The sequence below is a fragment of the Eublepharis macularius genome, chromosome 6 (assembly GCF_028583425.1).
Source record: "Eublepharis macularius isolate TG4126 chromosome 6, MPM_Emac_v1.0, whole genome shotgun sequence".
Classification (NCBI taxonomy): domain Eukaryota; kingdom Metazoa; phylum Chordata; class Lepidosauria; order Squamata; family Eublepharidae; genus Eublepharis; species Eublepharis macularius.
Window position 1 is genome coordinate 58,829,657 of NC_072795.1, and position 12,722 is coordinate 58,842,378.

At 41.7% G+C, this 12,722-nt stretch overlaps 1 protein-coding gene across 3 annotated transcripts in view; it reads left to right on the forward strand.

Moving 5' to 3' along the window:
- IGF2BP2 (insulin like growth factor 2 mRNA binding protein 2) overlaps positions 1 to 12,722 on the forward strand; it is a 123,487-nt gene that overhangs the window by 58,332 nt on the left and 52,433 nt on the right. For all 3 annotated transcript variants that reach the window (XM_054982668.1, XM_054982669.1, XM_054982670.1), the window contains exon 3: positions 12,244 to 12,292. In XM_054982668.1, coding sequence (XP_054838643.1) covers positions 12,244 to 12,292 — 49 coding nt within the window. The remainder of the gene's footprint in view (positions 1 to 12,243; positions 12,293 to 12,722) is intronic.

Genomic DNA, 12,722 nt, shown 5'->3' on the forward strand with positions numbered 1-12,722 from the left:
TAATTTAGTACCAAATTATACTTTATGTTGGAGATCCATCACTGGATCTCCCAAATCAAGCTGCAGTGGTGGGCAATTTTTCTTTTAAACTTCCTCCCAATCCCAGTGACATTATACCAACTGAAACATTGATTCCCTCCAAGGTGGGGAAGTAAACAAATAGTGCCAGAGCATTTGTCATCATTTTCCTAGGGGTAAATTGGATTCCCAGGAGTAAAGTGTTTTAACTTCTACTGCCCCCTGTAGTTGTTTTTTAGGATCAAAATACATCTAATATAATGTGTAGTTTGGCCTTTAGTTCTGTAGTTCTGTAATGTGGAGCCTGTTAACACTGATTGCAATGGCTTTTTAAAAATACTGGGCTGAATGAACTGTCACAGACATATCAAAATTGTCATATTCAGCAATGTTTCTAGATGTATTAATGGCTAGTTATTAGCTAGTAATGAACGATACCATATTCCACAGTTGCATCATACATCTAGAAACCTGGGGAGGAGGTTATTTAGGCTCTGAAATCCAATGGACTGAGTATGCATATGTATGGAATTAGGTTGATTTTATATAACATTATAATTACATCAAGATTAGTTCCAAAGTCAAAGGACGCATGCACAGCAGTACTTACTTATGAGCACATGTACTCATGGCCAAATAAAGCAACTAACATTGATGTTTACTCATGACAAACAAAATGGAGTTGATCCCCGTAAAGAATAAAATATGTTGCATGCAAAGTAGAGGTGGGCATGAACCAAAAAATAGAGCAACATTTGACATGGAGCAGCCCGGTTCGGCGAACAGGCGGGTCATGGGGTGAGTGTTTTTCATGGACCCCATGACTTTTCTGGGCAGTCCAGTGGTCCATGAATGCAGACTTACTGGCGGCGATCAATCAATTCCCTAGGCAATGGAGGGGCCATCCGCCGACCTTCTCTGGCTGTCCGAGAGCTCCCATTCTTCTCTACGAGAGCAGAAGGAGTAAATTTCCCTCCACCTCTCAGGCAAGTAGTTTCAGTTTCCAGCAGGCAGTAAGACCCGGAGAAACTGCAGGGTGGATTTTTCAGTCACAGAGGGAGGTATTTGAAGCTTTGGCTTCAATGTAAAAATCATATGAATTCATGAGGATCTGTTTACAATCATCTGGATCCGACTTTTACCCACTCCCTTTTATCTGTTCCCAGAGACCATCATTCCTCTCTGGTGGCTGTCATTCCAGCCCCAGAGCAATTTAGCTGCTCCCAGGGACTGTCATTCCACTCTGGGGGCCTTCATTCCAAGCCCAGATAGCGTTGCCAGCTCCAGGTTGGGAAATTCCTGGAGAATTTGGGGGTAGAGCCTGAAGAAGCCAGGGTTTGAGGGAGGGGAGGAACCTTAGCAGGGTATAATGCCATAGAGATCTCCCTCCAAAGCAGCCCTTTTCTCCATATGAACTCATCTCTCTGGCCTGGAGATCAGTTCAGGGAGATCTCCTGCCACCACCTGGAGGCTGTGTAAAAAACAATGGCTTCTCCCGTAGCCACCTGGAGGCTGGTGTTGCCACCTGGAGGCTGGCAACCCTAGGCCCAGAGCAGAGCAGTGCATCTAAGCTTGTACAGAAATAACAGAGAACAGCGCCTCTACAGAGCACTTTCCATTCTCAGAGGAAGATTCTCTGACTCCATTCCATGTTTTCATTGCAACTTTTTGATGCTGCAGTGTCTCTCAATGGAGCCAATGCAAGTCAATTGGCATTTGCAGCTCCTACTATATCTAATGGAACTTTCCTGGGGGCAGCCACTTTGGGTGTCTATAACTCGGACATCCAAAATCTAATCTTCACCAAACTTGGAGGGTGGCTGGAGGAGAGCCTGTTGAAGACTCCCTGAGAGATTGGCACCTCTGAGTGTGAAGGGGGCTCCCAGAAGTGACAGACCACAGATTGACGAACTGGTTTGCGAACAGGAGCAGGTCCATGAAAAGTCCGTGGTCCGTGAAATGCAATGGACCATGGACCAATGGTCCATGTTTTTTTCTCAGTCCGTGCCCATGTCTAATGCAAAGTGATCCTTCAGCAAGGCACAGGTAGTAGGAACTCCTCCGATCCCTCAAGGTAGTGCAGAGCCACCATAATGTATTCAAAGTTATTTTGTGAGGCTCATTGCCTGTTATTAGATCATTACAGATTTTACCCAGGAATAGAGGGGGATATATGCTTGCTAGTGGAAAATAGTAGAGAACTAAGAGGACCACAGTTTTGTAGTGACCGAGTCTTTAGTGTTCAGAGATATGCTACCTCCAAATATGGAGATTCCATTTTAGCAATCAGAGTGACTAGTCAGTGATGTACCTGTCCTCCATAAATTTATTTATTGATACTCATTTTGCAATAATGAAGTGGTGCAAGAGATAAGAAACAGCCCTTGCCCCCATTTAACATTATGCACCACTATTAAGGGGAATGGCTTTGGAAACAAGGAGCATAAAAATGGCTGTCTAAAAGCTAAAAAAAAAAAACCCTAGAAAGTATACTGAAAATAGAATACACATGAACACATCTTCATGGGCAAATGTGGTTGTGGATGTTCCTCAGTTTGGATAAATTCACAGTCAGTTGTGTTATATCACTCTGGATTTCCCATCAGGCTAGGTGTTTATGTCACTGTCACTTGAGGCTCAGGACAAAAGTCCGTCTACTGAACATCTGCCAAATAGGTGGATTCAAGACAAATACCACTTGCAGTAAAAATGCTTCCCTAGCAGCATGCTTTTTGGTGCTGAAACAATGGGTTGTATGCCCTCTTGTGGTAAAATAGGAAACTAATTAGGATTCCAGCCAGGTGAGCTTCACTGTTTGCTCATTTTTTGCTTTAGCAAACATCAGTTTGTTGCATTTGAAGTCTGTGATTGGATCCTCCACTGGCTTCGGATGTGTTTGCGTTTTTAAGGGGAAATGCAACAACAGAAAGGTAGAGTGTTGGAGTAGGATCTGGGAGAATCCCTACTGAGTCATGGGAGCTTGCACCATCCATATACACTCAGCCTGACCTGCTTAACACGTTTGTTGTGTAGATATAAGGAGGCCCATGTATGCTGCTGATCCCCATGGAGTGATGGCAGGATAAAAATGTACCAGATTAGGGATACAGATTTGTGTGTGCATGTTTGTGGGTGTGTTGAGCCCTTCCTCTTGTACTTTTAAATCAAAATTATACATAGACCCTCCAAACAAACAGGAGCTGGGAACACATTAATAACTGAAAGAGTTAATGATTCCTTGCCCCCTGCCTTGGCCTTAGCAGATTCTAAAGTCTGCATTTCAGATAAAATGAAAAAAGGAAGAAAATTACAAATGTCCGTAGTAATGTGTAGTTTGGCCTGAAATAGAAGCATCCTTTTACCAGCATTGGTTTGTTCCAGCAGGCAGGTTAATAGGCATAAATCACAATTCACAAGTGGCTGTGAGTGACAGGCCAGTTTTGATTGCAATTTCAGTTATTCTTTCCAATATTTCGCTGCTCTTCATTTTGTGTTTGCCTCACCCTGAAATAGGCAGCTAATCTCCTTGTTGATTTCTAAGGATCAGATCACATGCCTTTCCTTTCCCCAACTTGGCATTTGCTCATTTAAGTCATTGTGAGTTGGGTGCAAGCTGAGCCCAAAAGCATTTCCCCTTCTTGGTGCTAGAAGTTCAGGTTTGCCTTGTGAACTGGCAAGAGTTAATTTAATGGCTGTCAAAAGACAACTAGGCTCTTCCAGCAAGCTTCCATTCATTTCAAGCCATTATTGCTTGGGTAGGAGGGAGGTTATTGGAAGCCAGGAGGCACGTTGAAGTGGCTGAATTCTGACTGGTTGCTGTCAATTTAATAATTCCAGAGGAGTGACCAAATAAACAGCGGTGACACCTTAAAGACTAACATGTTTTTATTGTAGTGTGAGCTTTTAACGGGCTGGAGCCACAGATTTTTTAAAAATTATTTCATTTTTACTTTTCTCCCCAATAGGGACTTAAGCCAGCTGTACATCATTCTTCTCTTCTCCATTTTTTCCTCACAATGAAACCTGTGAGGTGGATTAGACTGGGCATATTGACTGGCCCAAAGTCACACCAGTGAGTTTCTTTGGCAGAATAGAGAATTGAACCCAAGTCTTCCAGACCCTAGTCTGTCACTCTAGCTGCTCTAGATACTGTAGTTGGTGTGTTAATGGAGGGCCTGGCTGTAAAGAATATGCTGAATCCCACCACTGTCTTTTGTTTTCTGGCAGAGAAGGTACTGCTAACATGCTCATACCAGATGCATGTGATTTCCCCCCCTTATTAAATGGGGGAAGCACTATCATGCAATACTTTGGGGTCCCCTTCCTTCGAGTAAGTAGTTGTACATTTTATAACTTCCGAAGGAGAGAGTAACAAGAAGAGGGCAAATGGATTACAGCTGTATGAGAGAAGAAAAATCGTTCAAGATTTATTATTTTGTTTTATGTCATTTATAGTCTGCCTTTCTCATTGAGACTCAAGGCGGATTACACAGTATGAGATTAGTACAATCAGTATCAAGTACATTTCAATACAGTATCAAGGACATTTCCATAAACAATACAATAGGGTAAATAGATACAAGTTTAAAAGACATATATCAGCAAGAATCCAGTACAGAGTAGAAAAAATACTGAAGCAGAACATAATCAGTTCTAGGCCTAACATTAGACAACATTGGTACATAGGAGTACATATTTAAAGCATGTATTACATTTGAAGGGAACAAAACATATTCTTGAGGGTTTCATTGGGGTAGGGAAAGATGTGCTTTGTGGGGGGTTCATCTGTGAAAAAGATGTTGCATTGTGGTGAGAATTCTGTATGTTGAGTCATGGCCTGTGTTGGTGCTCCATGATCACTTGGTGGAGGGGGAAAGTGCTGTAAAGTTACAGCCAACTTGTGGTGACCCTGTGCTGGGGTGTTCAAGGCAAGAGACCAACAGAGATGATTTGCCATTGCCTGTCAGTGCATAGCGACCCTGGTCTTCCTTGGAGGTCTCCCATCCAATTATTAATGAAGGCCAGCACTGCTTAGCTTTAAAGATCTGACAAGATTGGGCTTGCCTGATCACTTAGCACATTTAGATTTGTCACATTTTCTGCATTTTTTCCTGTATGCACAAGAATTTATGCAATGTCTGATGCTATAACTGATGTAATATAGTTGCTAAGAAACTGAGTTATAAATCAGAAACTCATGGGTTGAATTTTCTACTCTGCCATGAACTCACTGAGTGGCCTTGGACAAGCCACTGTTTTTCAGCTTCAGCTCTCCCCTACCCCACTAGCTTGTAGATGTGGAATTTATGAGTGTAGTGCAGATCTATCTTACAAGATTGTTTTATGATTACAGAAGAATCTGTTTATATTAATCACTTTGAACTCTGTAGATTATGATAATGATAAAGGTGGTGGGTAGTGCTGGTTAGGCTTCCCAGTACCCCAGAGGGGACTCCTGCATACTCTGGAGCCTTCTTTGTCACACCGGGAATGACATCATTCCTGGCGCGACAATAAATAGAAGGCCCCCACATGGGGGTATTTTTTGCTTAAAATCAGTCCAACTTCGTGCTGCCTATTTTATGAACTTCAGTTAGTGGTTCACATTGTTCTCCAGCTTCTAAAGTTTGTTTGTACTAGTCACATACAGCTTTGTGCTTTATTAGTTTCTAGTAAAGAATTTGTGATGATCATATGTCACACTTCTAAAGTATACTAATTTGTTAATCAGCTGTTAGATCTTTCCCCCTTACTTGGCTTATCAATATGTTACTTGACAACATACTGTATTTAATATCTTTCTTGCTTCACTTGATACATGAAGATACAGTGCTTGGTTGAGGTCTCTATCTGCCTTATTTACAGTGTGACACAACTTTGTTTTTTCAGCTTCTGCAGATTTCTGTTTTCTTGAGAGTTCTTCTTTTTCGTTTCACTTTCTTTTCTGACACCATGCAATATAATGTATGATGTCACAGGAGATTAAAGAATGGAACCAAAGTTTTCTGTCAGTGTATATATGGATGGAAATAGATTTTTGGAGAATACCTACAATTATATCATACGAGAATGGTATGGAACAAGCAAGTCGGAGCTTCACTCTCCTGGAGCCAAATGTTGGCTGTTGCAAGTTGTTCAAACCGCACGACTAGGCTTACGTTTATGGTATCAGTGGTTTGTTGCTGTCCATTCCTCAGGAGAGATGTAATATTTTTGGAAATTTTGAAGCCATGTTTTAAAAATAAACAGAAATTTTGAGAATTTTTTAAATCTATACAGTAATTTATCAAGACTAGACTTATTTTACTGCTTTAAAAATATAAATTGCATTATTTAAAAACTTAGCATATACTGTTGTACTATTTAATATATTTATGACATTTAGAAGTATAAATGCCTTTGTTTTCAACAAGCAAAGTTGCAAATGTATCCAGTACTAAGTGCAGTCCAAAGCAGGTCTAACCAGAATCCTACTGAGGTTTATTCTATGGGGCTTACTCCCAGGAAACTGTGTTTTTTGCAGATTGCACACTGATTTTTGCAGATCTGACTGTGCTTTTTTAAAAATCATATTTGATTGCTTGCTTGCTTGGATTTTATATATTTGCAACTTGTTACCTTGTTAGCCATCTTGAGCCTAAGGAGATAAGGCAGGATATAAACATTTTAAATAAATAGAGATGCAAAATGCTGTATCTTGGGCTGTCTTAGTGCACCCATCTTGGTTTTTGCCATCTGAAAAGTAGGAGAAAAACAAAAGTTGAAAATAGAGAATACGGATTTGTTGTAAATTATACTGTGTGAAATTTGGACAGAAACAGTCTCAAATTTATAGTCTCTATAGGACTGGCAGTATATTTAGATATCAAATTAAACTTTATAACATTGAAAACACAGAACTCTTCAATAGTATATTGTCATCATACATTGTAACTTTATATAAATAGTTAGCAAAATTAGTCATATGTAAACAATACATATATCCTTGCACGTTCTGTGTATGTCTACAGTGTACACAGGAATTATCATAACTTAATACTGTGGATTGTCCTATATGTATATTGTATATTAGGAGTGAGTGAAGCTTTGTTTTTTAAAAATTCCTAATTCAAAAGAGAAAATATTTCCAGTGCTCCCCCATATGTCCATTTTTCCATTGGAAAACTGAAAAAAGCCAATAGAGACTGAGAGAAAAAATGGGTGTGGGGGTGGGTGGGATATGTTCTTTTTTCTGACCATTCACCTTTCTGTTCCTGATTCAGTTGTAGGTAGGTAGCACTGCAATCTGTGATATGTTGCTAGCTCTGCTGTCCCCTCTTGTTCTCCTTTGCTAGAATTAGGCATGGGTTTTCCTTCTTATTTGGTAGGTAAGAAAAGACATTCAGTGTCTTGTTTAGGAGCAGAAATTCCTTTTCAGTATTCCATCTTTATTTCATGAAATGGAGCAGTCTCAAGTGCTCTGATGACACGGAGGCAGCACTAGAGTTACTATGCCCCTGCTGTGGGTGGGGATCCCCAGCCCTTCCCCCCACGTCCACTCACCTGGCTGGTGGGGAGAGAAGGTAGAGGCAGGGAGGCACACTCACAAGCATGCATGTGCTTTCTTGTTACTCTAGAAAATGATGTCATTTTGTGGTGTGATAGGTGGGCTCAGGGGTAAATACCCTGCTGCCCCCAACCCACTACACCCCAGGTTGGCCCCTGGGTCCCTGGCATCCCTAGGCTGCACAACTACAGCTGTTCTAGACACAGTGGAATACCGAAATAATAGAATTTTGGACTTAGTCACTTCCTGACTATAGGTGCAGGAGCCATGTTTTTGAACGCTATCAACTCCCTGCTTTTATAAAACAGCAAATCAGGATGGTGGGTTAACAACAGCAACAACATTCAATTTATGCCAAACTTTGCTTCCTAGGTTACCCGTACAGGAAGTCACTGTGTTTACAGACCTCTGAGAAGGCGCATGCAGGTTTTTTGAGATGATTTGGAGTGATGAGAGGCTTGGGTGGTACTCTAATGTGGTCAGTTGTGCTTCAGTCAAAAGTGTTTACTCTTTGTATCTGCAGCTGGTTGAGTAATGGGAAGTATGGTTGAGGAGAGATTATTGATCCGTTTGGTCTGACCTTAAAGCAGGTGTTGTGTTTGCCTGCCTTGCTAGAAGCCTTGACGTATCTCCTTGGTGATGCAAATAAACTCATGGCTGCACTTTGATACTGGTGTTTTGTTTCCACTTTTATGAAGCATGTGAATCAGGAGGAGTTTGGAAGGCATAATGCTGAATATAGGCAATAGACTTGTTGGTTATATTGCACCCTAGTCCTAAAAGTTTTCAGAATATATTTGGCTTCAGGCTATTTTGTTCTTTCCACTGTCACATGTACACTGATTTTTAGGCAGGCCAGTGCCATGGTAAGGTTATTCTGGACATTTTTGATTCTTTCTCCTGTAGTAAGCAAGTTTATATGGTCCATACTGCATTATTCTGGTTCTGGTTCAAATGCCAACATCATTTGAAAGAAGTGCCGTTGCACTGTTAGAGTGGTGTAGAGCACCTAACCAAGATATGGAGCTTTAGCTGACATTAAAATGTTTCTGCATTGCACATTTCTTCTCCATATAGATAATTTCCCAGTCATCTACTAATACGCCCCCTCCCCATGAATCAATGACTGGAGGCTATGTTGAAAATTGCTTTGGTTTTGTTAGAATTTGGAAAAGAAAATGAATTGACAGGCAGAAAAATCTGAATTTGCTGTGTGAATTTGCACAGTATAGTGTAGTGGTTAGAGGGTTGGACTAGGATCTGGCAAATGCAGGTTCAAATCCCCACTCTGCCATGGAAACTTGCTGGGCAACTTTAGGCCATTCACATATTCTCATCTACCTCACAGGGTTGTTGTGAGGATAAAATGGATGAGGAAGCAATGCAAGCCACTTTGGTTCCCTATTGAGGAGAAAGATGAAGTTAAAAAAAAATTCTATAGTGTTGGGGATGGAAAGTGTAGTTCCCCCTGACTGTAACTTTGCTATCAGAGTGTGAGTAAGAAGTTGGAGTAGGCTGTAGAAGCTACAAAGACATTAACTCTCCCTTTGCCATGTGGTAGATTAGCAGCAGTCAATATTGTATGTGTGTTATGTGCTGTCAAGTCACCTCCAACCTATGGCGACCCTATGAATGAAAGACCTTCAAAATGTCCTGTTGTTAACAGACTAGCTCAGATTTTACAAACTGGAGGATGTGGCTTCTTTTATTGAATCAAGCCGTCTCATTTTAGCTCTTCCTCTTCTCCTACTGCCTTCTACTTTTTCAAGCATTATTGACTTTTCCAGAGACTCTTGTCTTCTCATGATGTGAGCAAAGTACGATAGCCTTAGTTTTGTCATTTTAGCTTCTAGGGAGAATTCAGGTTTGATTTGGTCTAGAACCCACTTAGAGAATACCATCAGTTGCTGCCATTCTACATAAGAATGGGCCAACTTGTGTGGTTGGTGTTTATGTGTGAGAGGGATCCGATGGTGTGCTTACATGCGCAAATGCTTTACTTTTGGCCATTGTCGTGTCTTCTTCAGCCCTGAGACACAGAAACAAATTTCTTTAATTACCCTTCTTTCCAGTTTGAACACCCATAGAGAGGCTTCAGCAGAGTTCTTACCTTGTGCACCTCAGCTCCTCACTCCCTTTTTCTTGTGTCTTGGACTATGCAAGGGAGCCAGGATGGAGCATAAGGAGACAACTCTATCAGAGCCTCTTTTTCTGCTCACGTTAATGGAGGAGTGATTTCAAGAGTCATTGGTTTGCTTGTGAAAGAGACAGTGACTGAGATGTCCAATAGAGTGGAAGACTCTTGGGAACCAGGGCTATGTTGGGGCCAAATGGAAATGCCTGAGGGCTGGATTGAGTGAAGGACTGTGACTTGCTAAAATCCAGACAAAGTGCTCTAAATTGTATGTATCCTGTATTTGCTCAGTCTTATATAATGTATAATAAGCCAGTGTGGAGTAGTTATTAGAATGTTGGACTAGGGTCTGGGAGACCCTGGTTCAAAATCTCACTAGGGTGACCTTGAGGCAGTCACACATTATAAAACTAACCTGCCTCAAAAGTCATGGGGCTGTTCTGAGGATTAACTGGAGAAGGGGAGAATGTGGTTATGCCGCTTTGGGTCCTTGTTGGGGAGAAAAGCATATACTAATATTTCTTGGTATATGCATTTCCCCCTACACATGTTTATGAATGGTGTCATGTGTGAAATAGTGTTGAGAGTGTGCATTCCTACAATTTCCTGGTTTTACTTCTGAATTACATACTCAGGGTTTGTATTATTCTATTGCTCTGTGTCTAGATGAATATTTGAAGTACTTCATGAGCAGCCCAGTTCGCTTGATTGCCCACAAGGCTGATGCCGTCATCCAAACCAACTTCAAGGCCGTGCTGCGCAGGAGCCTACAGCAGGGACAAACTAGAGTGTTTGGCTTGAACACTCAGGCCACTGTCTTTCCTTCTGGCTGCTGTGCTTTCTCTCCAATGAGAGGAAGTGACTCACATTTTACTAATGAGCAATGCAATGGCTTCCCCCTTTCACTTAATTTTAGGCACTAATTGCACAATTTACTAACCCCTTTTTAAAATCTCATAGAAACTAGAAACTTAAGTGCTCTTGAGGAATTGTCAAATATGGTTTGAAACACAGGGAGGGGAACTGTCTTCCCCTCTCTTCCCTAAATTACAGTCTTGGAAAATGTCTGTGAGCAATGCATTGGGTAGGATCATCCTTACCGGATGCTAACCATGGCATCATTTGAAAAGAAGGCAGCCTAGGCAGCTATCAAAAGCAATTCAGATCAGCTTCTGCTTTGCTGCCAGTGTGCAGCTGAGTTCAGTGCACGTTACAATTCACTGCTTGAGCTTCAGTTCATCATACATTCAGATTGCCCACATTTAATCCTTGGGGTATTATGCACTTTCTAAGTGCAGTGCAAACTATTTGCAAGTAAGGATGATATCTTCCTCATCTTCTCCTTTGGTCAACAATAGGGAAAGATAAAGTCAAGGACTGAGAGACAGGAGCACATTTGCTGCTACTATTGATTGATGTACGCATTAATGAGAGATTGGTGAACAAGGCAAAGTAATGTGTGTGTGTGAGAGTGCTGCAAGCACTGCCTGATACATTTTAGGCTGTAAATCTCACTGGAAGCTTGTTTGAAATGTCTAAATTGATTGGTTTTACCCCCTGAATTTACACTTTTAAGAATGGCTTGTGGTGAATTTGCAGTGGTAGCTTGTTGAGAGTTGCAAACGTGCTAAGTGTGGGGAAGAGGGATGGAGAACAAGGGTGATCTTAGTAGGTAACAGGGCTGTCCTGGGTCCCATGCTGGAGAGAGGTGGTTCAATCACCCATGACCCACTTCTCTGATGGGGGGAGAGAAAAAAAGAGCAGGTTTCCGCTGCTGTCAGTTGCACCTATTCTGTCCGGGCTTTGGGCTGTCCACTTGCAATGACAGCCTCTTGTGCTCACCGGAACTTGGGCAGCTGACTTCCAGCAACAGCTTTCTCCCACCTCACATGGGGCAAGGGCAGCCCCTTGCTTGTCCCTGGCAGTGGGGCAGTGAGGGTGGCAGAGAATCTCTCAAGCCACATCCTGGACTTTTGCCAAGGGCCCCAGAACCAGTAAGACTGCCCCTGTGTGTGTGTGTGTGGGGGGGGTATTTTGTAGTGGCTTTTTATTTGCCTCTTCCTTCCTTCCTTCCTTCCTTCCTTCCTTCCTTCCTTCCTTCCTTCCTTCCTTCCTTCCTTCCTTCCTTCCTTCCTTCCTTCCTTCCTTCCTTCCTTCCTTCCTTCCTTCCCCTTCTGCCAAGCATCAAAATTGCAACTCAAGAAGCCTTCTATAAACCATAGTTTGTTGTGACATTTGGAACAGGAATAGGTTGCAATTTGTCCCTTGCTCACAAACCAGGATTTGAAAGCACAGTTTAATCCTCGTAGGAGACTAAGGACTTGGTTTGACAAACAAATTGAAGTGGTGTTATGTCTAAAGACTGGCCAAATATTTGCAGAAGCTTTTATTCAAGATCACAGATTCTTCCCTAGAGAACCAGGAGCTGTCCTAGTTCATCATTTGCAAGGTAGTTGCTGGTGCTTTGTGTGGAGAAAGCCGTCATCTGTTTTTACCTTTATTCTACATTCATGTAATCTCTACTTTTTGGGACTCTTTTTGATAGGAGCAGGAAGATTCAGATCCGGAACATCCCCCCTCATTTGCAGTGGGAGGTAAGTGAACAAACTTTTTTTATTATTTCCTGCCATCTACTTCCACCATAACTGTATCTGTATGTGTATGTTATTTATGTATCAAGTATTATTCATTAATTTCTTGTCCTACTCTCCACACTAACATTTTCCAGATTCTTGTATTTGGTCTTCTCTTGCAACAGGCTATGGAAGGATGAGGATGGAACTTCCATTGGTTGTAATTTTTTGCATTGAATAGATAATGTTTAGCTAAATATGAGACACTGAGCTTGACTCACATGCACACCAAAACACCTGAAAGAAGTTCAGTGCCTTACATCTTGCAAATAGCGAGACGTGGTTGGCTTTTGTAGTCCCTTAGAGCAGCGGTTCCCCACCATTTTTAGCTTGCAGACACTTTTGGAATCCTGAGTAAGGAATAGCGGGTGCTGTAGCAAAAGGGTCATGC